Source organism: Tachypleus tridentatus, chromosome 11 (genome assembly GCF_004210375.1).
Source record: "Tachypleus tridentatus isolate NWPU-2018 chromosome 11, ASM421037v1, whole genome shotgun sequence".
NCBI classification, from domain to species: Eukaryota; Metazoa; Arthropoda; class Merostomata; order Xiphosura; family Limulidae; genus Tachypleus; species Tachypleus tridentatus.
In genome coordinates, this window is record NC_134835.1 from 46,685,067 (window position 1) to 46,698,926 (window position 13,860).

The following is a 13,860-nucleotide window of genomic DNA, read 5'->3' on the forward strand; positions in this document are numbered from 1 at the left end:
CTTTGTCCAATGTAATGGTAGTTTGTTTTTCAAATAAAACTTCTGCTGAAAGTAATTCCTTTCACAATAGTTGTACACTTAAAAATCTGCAATAATTACATCCCATAATTTTGAAAGACATAATTCTAAATATACTGACAAAATTATGTGGATTTGCAATTATATGATTTACCATAAGTACGTAACATTAACAAAATATTGAAATTGACTAAAAAATATTCTAAACCGGCATTTGTGGATTAAGTCTTCTATTCTGTAATATTTCATTCTAAAGTAAATCAAACCTTCTTTTACCTAATATATTCTAGCCAAAAGATTCTTTTTTGTGCTATTTATCATTCTAAAACATGAAAACAGAATTAGAACATTAGAAGATGACCTTATGCTTCCTATTACTTACAAATGCAAAGTTACTATGCTTATAAGTAGTTTTAACTACAAAATATTGACCAAATAAGTGGATAAGTTCCTTTTACTGTATTAAACTATTATTCTGGGTCATTCTCTTATGATATTACATACACTACCTGATGATATAAATTTCTATAAGTACAACACAATATGTGAAAGCACACAGTAACTGTTTTCACTGGTGGGCCAGACGATTCTCTGATGTTACAACTCCACTTTTTTTTAAATATCAATGACAAAAAATGACAAAGATAGTGCATGCACCCTGAGAAAAACAGCAATATTCTTTTGTGAATAAATATTATGCAAAGTTTGGAACAGATTTACAGACTTTTATTTCTTCACAGAGATTCCTAGAAACTTCAATAAAGGCACCATTCTTCATAAATACACTCACTCTGATTACCCAGTAGAATGAATACTGTTTTCACTGTATTTTATATCATGTCTGGTCTCTGTTTTTTAATCTCATTCAGAGTCACAAAATTCAGATTCACACTCATAAAACATTTTTTGCCTGAACCTCCTGTTATTCTGTGGGTCCTAACTAATTAAGTTTGAAGGAAATTAGTATACCTGAGAATACAACAAGGTTTTTCAAGTATAATAAATTCAGTCAGTATGGACTCAACGATCATGGGATATCCAATAAAAGAAGGCTATCAAGAATAAAAAAAAAAAAAAAAAAGAAGAGAGGATAAAGACATTCCAAAAGCAAAACAAAGGAAACTGAAAGTGCAATTAATGATAAATATTCTTATACTTTTTTGTTTATGGTAATATTGTTGTCTCAAATCTGGAAGGTGATGATTTGAATGCTAATAAAGCTCATCTCTTGTCCCCTTTACTACAATATTTTTCAAAATGTTATCTTAGGTACTTTTCTATTAATGCTCTTAACATAAAAAATAAACATTGGTATTTGTGATACCTATGGCATACACAAGGGTGGGTGTCTGAATGCCATAGGAGTAAACTGTACAAGCAGAACTTCCTTGTAGGATATCCTTTCATCATGTAAAAAAATCTATACTGAAAAGTTAGAATTTCAATGTTTTCTCAACTTACTAGAAGTTTTAGTGATTATCAATGGTCAAAGCTTATCATCAGTGCCCTAATACTTTGTGGTTACAAATAAATAACTATTGACTATTATCAAAATATGTCACTGTGGACAACCAACTACAGTTTCTTTCACTGATTTTATTCTTTAAACCCAAGTCTAAATGATACAATAATTAAAAGTAGAAAATGAATATTAACATATGTAATGATGCAACAATTCATCACCACATTTTAGGGATTTTGGTCTGATTAAAAATGAATTCAGGGTTAAAAATAGCATTAAACAAAACATTGCTACCTTTAATAGCTTTCCTCTCATTTCTGTCAGATCTCCTAGTTTCTTCAGCTTAATTTCATATGACTGTCCTGTATAACAAATTAAAACCTTGTTTAAAACTGGATCTATAAAACAATCATAACCACTATGCAAATCTCAATAAAAACTAAGCATAACATGAATAAAGTTTTTGTTTTACATAATTTTACAAAACACTTGTATAAGAGAGCTTAAACAGTCATGAACATTAAATTCATAGATCATATTTTGTTATTTTATCTGAGAACAAACAAACCTTGGTTTAGATAAGTCATTGTTTCCTCATGCATTTTGGTAGCTAAGGCAGTGGCAGCCCCAAGAATGTACTGAAATTCTGTGCTATGGAGAACAGGAAGAACTACAGCAGAGCTGGAGTCTTGTGTTGTTACTTGATTGTGGATAGTTGAAGGAGATACTGTTGATAGTTGGAGCATGTGAGTGAGGACGGATGTATCAACAGTGATTGAAGCAGGAGACTGTGCTGCTGCTGCATGCAAGTCAGGTACAGAAGAGCTGTGTCGATACCTAAACGTTAGAGAAATTACGAGGATCTTTGAAATTAATATACCCTTATTGTTTAACGTTATCAGGTTATCACACATGCCACATGTAAATTGCAGGGTGGTTTGAGAACAGAATACACAAGTCAAAGGTACAAAAACAAAACAAATTGATTGTCACTTTGTTTTCAAAAGAACAGAAATAATAAACTTCACATTTTGCTATAAATTAGATTATTTTCTATAATAAAGTGGTAAAAATCTCTTACATCTTATAATGAATGTAGATGTTACAAAAGAGTTAAAACCAAATACACAAAATAATAATTCTGAATAATGATCCAATAAATAAATGAAATTATTTCATTTTTATAAGAATTTCACACAAAAAAAGAATTATACAGCAAAGGCTAAGAAAACAACCAATGTACTTATTTTTCTGTTCTTATCATTTACTCCTTTTCTGATATGACAAAAAAACACAAAAATTCCATTTGTAATAAATAACAAAAGCTATAATAAGGTGCAGCTATAGGTCTCAAACTGTTGAAGACCATGAAGTTGATTTCATAAAAAATATGACATTTATATTCTACCTGCTAACTTCCGGTAATGGGCTGTCAATTGGATCTCTTTCTGTGCTAACACAGAAGCGTTTGGTAGTACTGTAAGAACAATCATCATAGTTGGTCAGAGGCAGTCTGTTCTTTTTTCCTTGGAGTACTACTTGTGCAGATCGGGTCGCATCTTCACTACTCTGATTTTGGTTGTCGCTATTACCATTATTGTTGGAAGTCTCACTGTTCAATTTAAAATAACCATTAAAACATCAACCAATGGAAAGTTCAGCTGCATATTAAATGTTCTGTACAAATGAAAAAATTCATTTGTACTGGAATGATTAAAAACAATAAAATGTGTTAAAATCAGTATGTAAATCCTTTAACTCTGTATAAAACTTGAAACATAGTAACAACAAACCTACTGATCTCTCTCAAAACAAACTGCTATTTCTTGAATAAGTACAAGAGTGAAAGTTACTGCATCTAAAAAAAATAATAATACCTATTATTTTTTATATGACTTTTGTCAATGAATTTTTTTCATATACAGTCAATCTTTTCTACAAGGCACTTCAATTATGTGGGTGTTTACCAAAAGTCCATAAAAGTAAGATTTTCTTCCTTCTACCCAGAGCAAACTAAAGTAAATCAAGACTTCGATAAAGATTTCTAAGACTTGACTATGAAGTCTCTTTAATCAAACAAACAAATAATTATGATATTCAAATATGCATTATAAAAAATTATTATAATTTGCTAGGAAAGTAAAACTATGTGTCAGCTAGTTTTCTGAAAAAAACTATCTCAAAAAAACAACAACTAGTATTCCTTTTGCTGCTCTGTGCAATAAAACTACAACTGTCACAAATATTTTAAAAACTCAGCACTGCAATGCAGTTGAATCTTCTGTTTTGTGATAAACAAGTAATTACACTTAGAGAGACTTGCATATAATACTTTATGCTAATTCTTCATTACTTGTATTAATGTGGATCAATCATCTAATGTTTCCAATATGTTCTGTCTGTAGTTTTTGATTTAAAATAATAAATAAATGCTACTTATGTGAACCCTAGAGGGAAAAAACAACAACAAAACAAAACAACTGACTTTTTAAAACAAACTTCTTTATGGTTTAAAGACATCGTAATTACCTATATGCAGCATTACAAAATACAAAACTAAATAATGTCCAAAACATCAATTGAAAACAGTTGGTTGCCCCAACCGTAAATGAACAATAACGTAAAGGAGCCATTTCAATGCCTCCTATCTACAGTATTTCAAGGCCAAAGTAGTGTGTTGCAGTGACCTTGTCACATAACTGAGGCACCACTCAACCATTAATATTCACCATTCCCCTACATGGGTTACCAAGAATAGCAAACACAGTGGCAGGTATCTGGAATCTTATAGGAGTAAACTGTACAAATAGAACCTTCCTTGTAGGATATCCCCTCATTATATAAAAAAATTATACTGAGAAGCTAGGACTGCAATCTTCTCTCAGATTGTTAGAATTTCAAGAGTTCTAGTGATCATCAATGGTCAAAGCTAATCATCAGTGTCCTAGTATCTTAAATGATGACTTCAGCTGCATTTAACTAGTATTATATAGTCTGCATCACAGAAATGCTGTTACAACTACCTTGGCAAATAGAACAATTATCACAAAATTCATACCAATGTCTTAGTAACCAACTTTGGTTGATAGCTTAGGGGAAAAAAACAACTTCCCTTGATTCACTAATTTATCAAACACCCAAGTATTGTAATGATTAGAAGTCCAACATGTGTCTTAGTTGAGCAAAGGGGCAGTCAAACTGTTACTCTGTTGTCATTTCCTGACATGACTCATCAAGAACTGAGAGATATGCATCAACTGCAGCTCATAATTCACCTTGTAGAGCTTGAACATACATTATACAGACAATTTATGTAAGGAAGCACATTATACTAATATAATAATAGGTAGACTAATCATGATTTATAAGCATGAGGAAGTTTTATCAATGGTGGAACATACCATACATTTTGACAAAACCTTCATCTGTTTTCTTCAGGTATGATATACACTAAGTAATATGGGGTTTATCAAATCATACCATAAGTAAAATCATTTGTAATACTAAGGTTTAAAAGGAGAAAAAAAGAACTCAAATAACTTTAATCAATTACATATTTTCCATCACTTTCAATAACAGTCTGCCAACTTCTCAAGAGATTTTCAATACCACACTTATAACAAAAAATAAATAAAAAAAAATTCAGGTGGTTTGGAGACAAAAAAGGTACAAAGGCTATTTGATAACTCATCCATAGAAGTAAACTGTTTTTCATTCAGATGATGTTGCAAGCTTCTGAAAACATGTCAAACTGCAGTCACCAGTTCTAAACTTACTGAACCATCTTTGACACTTTTGCACATTCAAAATGTCATTATCATGTGTCTTGAATGTTTCGCATAGCTTTGGTAGCACTTTTCCCTTTTCTGAACTCATAAAACATATGCTTCATGTGCTCCTTTGATACCACCATGATAACTGGGGTTTCTAAAATAACTAAAATAAAAACTAGTAAAGAAACAAACTGGCTTACACTTAATGCTATTACGTTATCCCATACATCTTATATGACTTTGAGAATAACCTCATTTAACCAAGTAATATGCATTTAAACTTATCCTATCCCAAAAAACATTACTTACGGGATGACCTGATATACGTAGTTACAAAGGCAAAAGACACTAGGATTAAATGTGATGGAAATGATGTAACAGGTTACAGGATATAAGTGAAAGTCAAGTCTGATAAAGTGCATGAGCAGTGAATAGACTTTGCCAAATATAGCTTATGTAGCCAGGGACATTACCATAGTTTAGTGAAGGATTGTTTGCTTTGGTGATTCTAGTTTCCAAACATTCACTTTCTTTTTTAGTTTTGGTTGTGTAGGAAAAAAAGTTTCATCCTAAACATTTTGTGACCACTTTTCAAATTGATATGTTAAAATGGATATCTGGAATTCACTGCTATGTCTGTGATCACCATAATACATCTTAACAAATCCAATGAATTTACATAAGTAATGACAGCAAATTCCCATGTATTAATTATTGCAGAATGAAGCTCTTCCACATACTTATGTGGACCCTCTGGTACTTCTAAAATGGGGAGAGGGCCATACTTTAGACCTACCAGGAGCAGAGCTGGACTTCTTTTTCAAGCATCAGTACTTTCATAGAGCAATAAGACAATTGTTATTCAGTTACACAGTGTGCCATCATAATATATAGTAGGTACTCATTCCAACTGCTTCATTTATAATTTACATATAAAGCAACCACTTCCTTCAATGTTTGTACTATTTGTTCAGTGAAACCACCAGATTGAAGAAATGACAAGCATATATTTTGATCATAACAAACCATCCATATAACTAGAAACATCTGGTGACAGTGGTTTGTCTTTTGATTCTTGTATTCTCCATGTGTTTCAAACTGTGTTATTTACTGTACAGCAAGCACATCAGTGACAGCTGACATCAAAGTATAAGCCAACTGGTAAACTTCAGCCTGTGCTATGCAATAATTATTAATGATCAGTAAATACTGATTACCTTTGTCAATTTCAGGAAAAGGACCAGCTGCATCCAAGACCCTGTGATGCTTCTCTGATATGGCCAATTTTGACTGTTGTAAAAAAACTGTGCTAACTGTTACATGTATCAGTGGTAATTTTACTTTGTAATAGTTGTTCTTACTGCACAGAAAACAGAACTAAATTTATGTCTGCATCATTCACACTATATTTGCAAGCAGAATTGTTGCTGTTTGTATGATATATAATCATTTTTATTGTATTGGATTAGATCAGTGCCATACGTTAAGGATCTGTAAATTTGGTAAACGAACATACTCAAACCATGAGACAATCCACTAGTATTTCCATACTGTTAATCCAGATAGTGTTCTACAAAAACATTCACCTTTCCAGCAGTATCTTTGTTCAATATGAAACTATACCTTGCACATTTACATCCACTTCCTGTTGCACGATCTACTAAAATACTGAATTTTTTACCATATAATTAGTGGCAATAATGCATGAAGTCCATATCTGTCATATAGTGCTATTGTTAAAGAGCACAGGTACCATACACAATTACCCTTTCCATTCTGATAATACTGCTTTAATTCCATTACCACTGTCATCTATATCCAATTTTGACAAATCCAATACCACCACTTTGACTATATTACAATTTATGAATAGGAATACCCATTTGCTTTCAGCTGTAGAATTCTCACTTTGTCCTGAACAGATGTCATTACTTGACCACTGTAACACCTTTGAAGGATCAGTGGATACTTCTCTACCTACTATGTGAACAAGAAACTTTGCTTCTAAAAGCATTAACAAACATTTTTATTTCAATTAAAACCTGAATCTTTGATATAACAGCATGCTATTCTCACGTTCTTGCAACTGGCCTGAAATGTGCAAACGAAAGCTTAAACATTACCCATGTAAATATCCTTTCATGACAAATCTTTAACAAGGAACTCCATCTCAAAAATGGTGGAGGTTTTATACAGTCCTTCCCATGTGCTAAAAGGTTAAGCAGTCTTAGGTTTGCTTTCATCATCCAGCCTGTTAGAGTAGCCAGATTTAGTGAATTGAACCTACAGTTGCTACCAACAAATCCATTCATTATTCTATTCATGGCTAGACATCAATGTAAATGGAATTTTTTGAAACAAAATATTTATTGCTTAATCTGACAAAGAGAATTATGATTTGCTTTTCTTCTATTAATTTTAAAGAAGAAAGAAAAATTTCGATGTATGTAGGAAGTTCAGAACTTACAGACATTATATGTATAGGTAAATGTAACAAGAAATTGTGATTGATAATGTTCTGATTAACAAAATGCATGGAAGTACATATACCATGTCAAGGAATAGGTCTTACTTGCCCAAAAAGCATGTAAAGTTTTTGTCCATGTGAATAAATCTATTTATGGAGAAACTTTCATATATACATTATAAAATAACAACTCAGTATACTCCATAAATCTTTCTCACAAAGATTTCTTTAGTTAATGCTGTATTCAGTTCTATACAACTGAAGTATATATGTAATTCATGTGTTTTAACTTTTGCCTCCTTCCACTCTCTTGAACACCATCCTTTTTTGAAATCTGCTGCATTATGAGGACCTTATCAAATAAAATGGATGAGGGAAAAATAACACCACTTTAGTTAAATTTTTATCATCAAATACAAATTACTTTGCAATATTTTTTGATGAATATAAAAATGTATTTTATAACAAAGGGAATTTTCACAAAACTATTAGTACTATCATTCATTACAGAATATTTAATATTTTTGCCAAAATAGAGAATAATCTTGAATAGTATTTTAGTTAGTTGCTTACAAACTCTTTAGAGCCTGAATAAGTCTCACATACCAACTGTATGTTTGAGCTTTTTCATAAACACCAAAAGCCAAGAAGTGTAAACTCTGACAAAATTATTTTCTAAATAACAATTACCTTGGTTAAAGATATTCCTGATGAAATGAACCACTGAGGTTGGTATAACAGGACATAAAGCTAAAAACCAATATTTTTTTTATGTTGAGGGTTGCTAACTTGGTACTTCATACTCGCATATTGTTAATCTAAATAAACTAAAATAGAAAAATAATGATTTTTTTTTAAATTTTATGTTTGGATATTTTGAGTGAGTGATTCAACTTTCTTTTTTAATGAGAAAAAATATTTCCTAAGGCAGTGTGTGTGTGTGTGTGGGGGGGGGAAGAAACTATTTCTGCAGTTCACATTATAAAAATTTGCATAAATAAAACCTTAGAGTACACTTTGCTGAGAATATTACATTCCCTTAGACCATGTGTAAGATGGTCTTTCACTAAAATGAGTTTAGCCCAAATCATTCAATATTTAATGACATTATGAAGACATCCAAAATACCATTTTACAATAATAAAAAAAGATTCTAAGATATAAATAACTTAAAATGAAAAATATAACATACAGGGCTTGGTGCTTTCTCAAATTTGTATCCAAGTCCAAGGTTAGGAAACATTTTCTACTATTTCCTTTTATAACTTTATATACATATTAGATAAAAAACAGTAAATACTGACCCTTTATCCAGGGCAAGTCAGCTTAGACTCACAACATTAATTTATTACAATTCAAAGTAGAATGGCCAATGGAACATGAGTAAACAAGTAAAAAAAAAAATTTACAAATATTCATCTGTTGCACTTTTTAACAGCAATTCTGTTAATGTGTCAGCTATTTCACAAATACCTGGAACCAGTATATGTAAAGAATAAATGTTTTAGATTAATTTCAGTACTGAGAAATATTTCATTATTCTGAATTTCTTCCATAGAGCAAACTTAAGAAATTCTAAATAGTAGCATGCTAAATATGCTATCTAGCAAAGAAATAAGCTTACAGTAACAAAGCAGCAATTCATATATTAACATATGGTTAAATTCTTATTGAAAGTATCTGCACAACTTTAATATTGTTTGCATATTTGTCCATTCAGGATACACATACATTTTATTACAAGACTGTAATATTACTTTTGTAAGAAAAGTACACAATTATATAAGAAAAAGTGCAGTTACAAGGTTGTGTTATAAACATTGTTTGTATCCTTGGATGTCAAGTTTATAAGTTTAATACATGCTGTCAAAAAAAAAAATAAGTTTCAAACACACTAAGTACACCTTCATATATCTTTTAAAATTTATGTTGTGCCATACAAACTACAACATATCTGTTTGTACAAGTGTGCTATGTTATAGAATGTTTCACATATAATACCTCCCTCCCTTCATATCTTTGTACAGATAAATCTTCTTATCCAAACATGTAATACATTCATAAGGAATCCCCAAATTTTACAATGGTAATATATTGTGTTGATCATACAACAAAAGTCTTTTGACTATTGCATATATTCAGCAAGATAAGTTTCTTTCATGTATTTTTGGGATAAATCCTAGCTTTCTCCAATATTCACTCTATTTCTTTTGATGTATATCACTGTTTAATCATGATAAACTTTAAAGAATCCTCTTAATAAGTAAACATGATCAATTAGCTTCTACTTGTATCATCCAAAAAATATGAATTCAGTGAATATCAGAGAAGCCCAAAGATTTCTCAACTTATTTTGAATATCACAAAAAATAACATAACATGATGAAGTGAGTTTACTGTTTGTACCTAAATGAAATTATTATGAAGATACAAATGTTCAAACTGTTAGTTTATCACATTTAATTTGACAACAGTATACTGACTTTTTGTTTATAGAAAAAATGAACAAATGTTAAATATTAAAAGAAAGTTTTTATTTTCACACATTTCAAACCTAAATGCAATTCTTTTAAGTCAATGTTTGTAGCTTATGAACGTGATACAAAAAACAAGTTTTAATATCACTACTAATGCACTAAAGCTGTAAAATGTGATGTTGTATACAAAAATTAAGTATATGAATTTAAATTTTTTTTTGTTCATGATATAAAGTTGACTGTAAATTCAATGTATTTATCCCGACAAAAGAACTGAATATAAAAGTTACAGTGGTGTAGGTGTAGGTGTAAATATAAGAGATCCAAGCAGCAAATGCAGACAGCACACCCTCCACATGTATCTATACAGTAATTAAGCGTACATGTCCAAGGTTTCACAATACATAATTGATTATCTTGAAGAGTGACCAGACACAGTAGCTGTAGCTCAATGACAAAACAATAACAAAAAAAGCTTTAATGCTGCTAATACACAGTAAGTCTTCAATGAAGTATTTCCATAGTGTTACTTTCCTTCTAATTTTACACTACGAGTAACATTTTGACACTCAGCACTAAAAGCTAAAAATGAAATTTTAGAAATCATTCACCAATCTTACTGTAATAATCCTGGTTCGCTCTGGTCACAAGTGATGCTAGTAACTTTATCTACTTTTAAATGTCAAACAACACAAAATTTATACATTTTTAAAATAAATTAAAGTATGACTGGGTAGTGCAGTGTGAATTGCATAGGATGCTCATTATGCAATGATTGCTGTCAGGATATCTTTCCACAATGGACATTAGTGTTTTATTTTATTCAAATGTTTATGTACAAGGAAGTTTTATTTTATATGAATATTAAAAATTAATAAAACATTTACATAACTTTATTTTCCAAAAAACATTATTACAAAAAGGAATAATACTTGCTTTACTAATCAAATGAAAAACAAAATGTGTGGCAGATATTTAATGCAATCAAAAATTACACAAGTACATTTTTCTAGTACCAACATACAACAGAGAGATGAATGTATTAATTTGTGTGGTAGATAAGAGGGGAAACAGTGGAGACTACCACAATGTACAAACACATAAAAATTCATAATTTTTAATGCCAGCTTTTATTATACAGCTTTGATTAATATTAAACAAATATATATAAAATTGTAGTCACATGTTAAATTTCACACAGAATATGTTTTCACTTTGTTAAAACATTTCATTTTTAGCCTGAGTGAGTCCAATAACTATATAGTAGTCCTACTAGGAACACATTTTTCTATACACACACATTAAAGTAATTAGTTTCACATTTAATGAAACATTTATGGCATTAAATCTAATGTTTAGAACATAACATCATTTGTCTGGTTAATTGACAGTACAACGTGAGTTGTTTTAAGGATATATGCAAATTACCACTACTACATGAACATCAGGAACACGGACGTGGGAATAAGTTTTAGGTAAAACTGGCTATGTCAATTTGTATATTGACACGTGTACAATAGGAAAACAATTGCTAATGTTTCACATTTACTAGACAATTTCACAATTAGGGAGATACATCTATGTACTTATATATATATATACGGTATGCTACTTGTTTATAAATTGTATACTTTATACACACATGCAACATATACAAGTGTATACATAACAGTTATTAAACAAAAATATGACACACTGTTAAAGTATTTTTGTACTATCAGATGTTTTTTGCATTCTATTTTATCAAATTCAAAGTAAAACAAGTATTCTATATTCTAATATAGCATTACATATATCTAAAGTTTCTTGACTAAAACTTAAAGGAAATAAGATAAAACTTATGTCACTGAATAATAAGATTACCTGCCAAGTTCATGAGAGGTGTTATTCTTATATTATACAGGTTATGGGCAATTTTTACTGACTGCATAAGTACATTACTATAAAAGCTTAGTTTTCAAATACTGATATTATAAACATTTATAAAGCTTAAAAGTTTTAATAAACATTTTGGTATGACATGACTGTTAAAATGAAAAATCCACATATTAAAAAAAAATTAATGTATTGCATTTCTTTAAAAATATGAAACAAACCAGATTTTAGTCTTCTTTCATTTGTTAGCATTTATCCAATATAAAATATAGAATACTTAAAATTCCAATTTGGTTGAAAATAATGCTGGATACAACTGATATCCTTAACATAAAAATAACCTAAATATACTTTTCTGGATAGAACATAAACCCACCCTAAAAAAAAATGACCTGAAAATATTAATGATTCTTTTCCTCTCCAACAGAAGTTTTCCTGGAGGCACAAAGTTTGGATATGTAAGCAAGATGAATATACTAAATCTAAAAAAAAACAACTAATTCAAATAATACAATATAAATGTGCATTTGCTTTAACATTTTTCTCAATAAAATTTACCATAGTAGTGAAAAATAATGGATAAAAAATAAGTTCTAAAGACTGATACATATACTATGTAGTCTGATATTTCTTAATATATCTTCTGATTGTAATTTTTGATGGTGTAAACTAAAAATTATAAATCGTTCTGTATGATGCATATTATGTGGCCTTTGATGGTATGCACTACTGTATGCTTTAATGTGATACATAAATGATGTTACATACAAGTTTCAGTTGCAGAATCTTATGTAGGAATCATCTTGCAACTCATGGGAAATAAAAATACATGTTAAGTTTGTTATTATTACTGGGAGAATAAGCAAGTGAAAAGTTACCTTTCTATATTTTGACTCCTATATTTATTCTCTAAAATGCTAAAATCCATCAAGAATAGGGAAGAGTGAGAATTTTTTTTTAATCTTTCAGTGACCAGAACTATAAACGTTATAAGCTGTACTTGGTTGTTAAACACAATATTATTGAACAAACACGTATCATTGTTGCTTTTCAGACTACTTCAGGTGGAGGAGAAGGATTGTCCACTTCAGTATTGCTTATTTCCTTGTGATTCTGGAGGGTTCAGAATGCATCACTCTATGGCTACAGGTTGGGATCTACTCAAAAGTATATCTAATGTTATAGTCCAATTGCCCTAACTACCAATGTGGGACATAGGTACCAAGACCCTTTAATTTCAATCCCAAGTAGTAATGTCATTCATGTACTATTCCACTCTTAATACAGGAACTAAGTTTAGGGTGAAAAACATGCATGTTCTGGATACAGTGCAGTCCCCCAATTGAGTATCACTCTTATCTTTATAAACCCATGATTTGTGCAGATGCTTTCTGTATGAATACTCCCTCAGTAGACCCTTCTCAGTGTGGGATTCTAGCTATAACTGTGAGTGAAGGTGAGTACACTTTGTAGGCTAACATTTTTCTAAATTGAAAATGTATTTCCAATAATACTTACTTCAGCTGACACTCTTCTTCACCAGTGTTAAAGACTGGGATAGTATAAGTCTCAAAAAAGTGTTAAAACTATCTGAATGAGATGCCGAGAAAAGTAGAGAGAGTCAGATGAATCCGAGATAATTGATCTGTTCAAAATGATCACAGGAACCAGTCTGGAACCCCACTTATCCAAAAGAAGATCAAGTCTTTGCAATTGTGAATATACATCCTCCTGGCATTGGCAAACTAAAGCATGCTGTTCTGACAAACATGGGAGACAAGGCATAGC

General features: G+C 30.5%; 1 protein-coding gene across 1 annotated transcript in view; it reads right to left on the bottom strand.

Moving 5' to 3' along the window:
* LOC143232093 (transcription factor CP2-like) overlaps positions 1–13,860 on the bottom strand; it is a 92,151-nt gene that overhangs the window by 46,479 nt on the left and 31,812 nt on the right. Inside the window, exons 4-6 of the mRNA XM_076467162.1 lie at positions 2,889–3,092; positions 2,049–2,317; positions 1,775–1,842 (exon numbers count right to left, since the gene is read on the bottom strand). Coding sequence (XP_076323277.1) covers positions 1,775–1,842; positions 2,049–2,317; positions 2,889–3,092 — 541 coding nt within the window. The remainder of the gene's footprint in view (positions 1–1,774; positions 1,843–2,048; positions 2,318–2,888; positions 3,093–13,860) is intronic.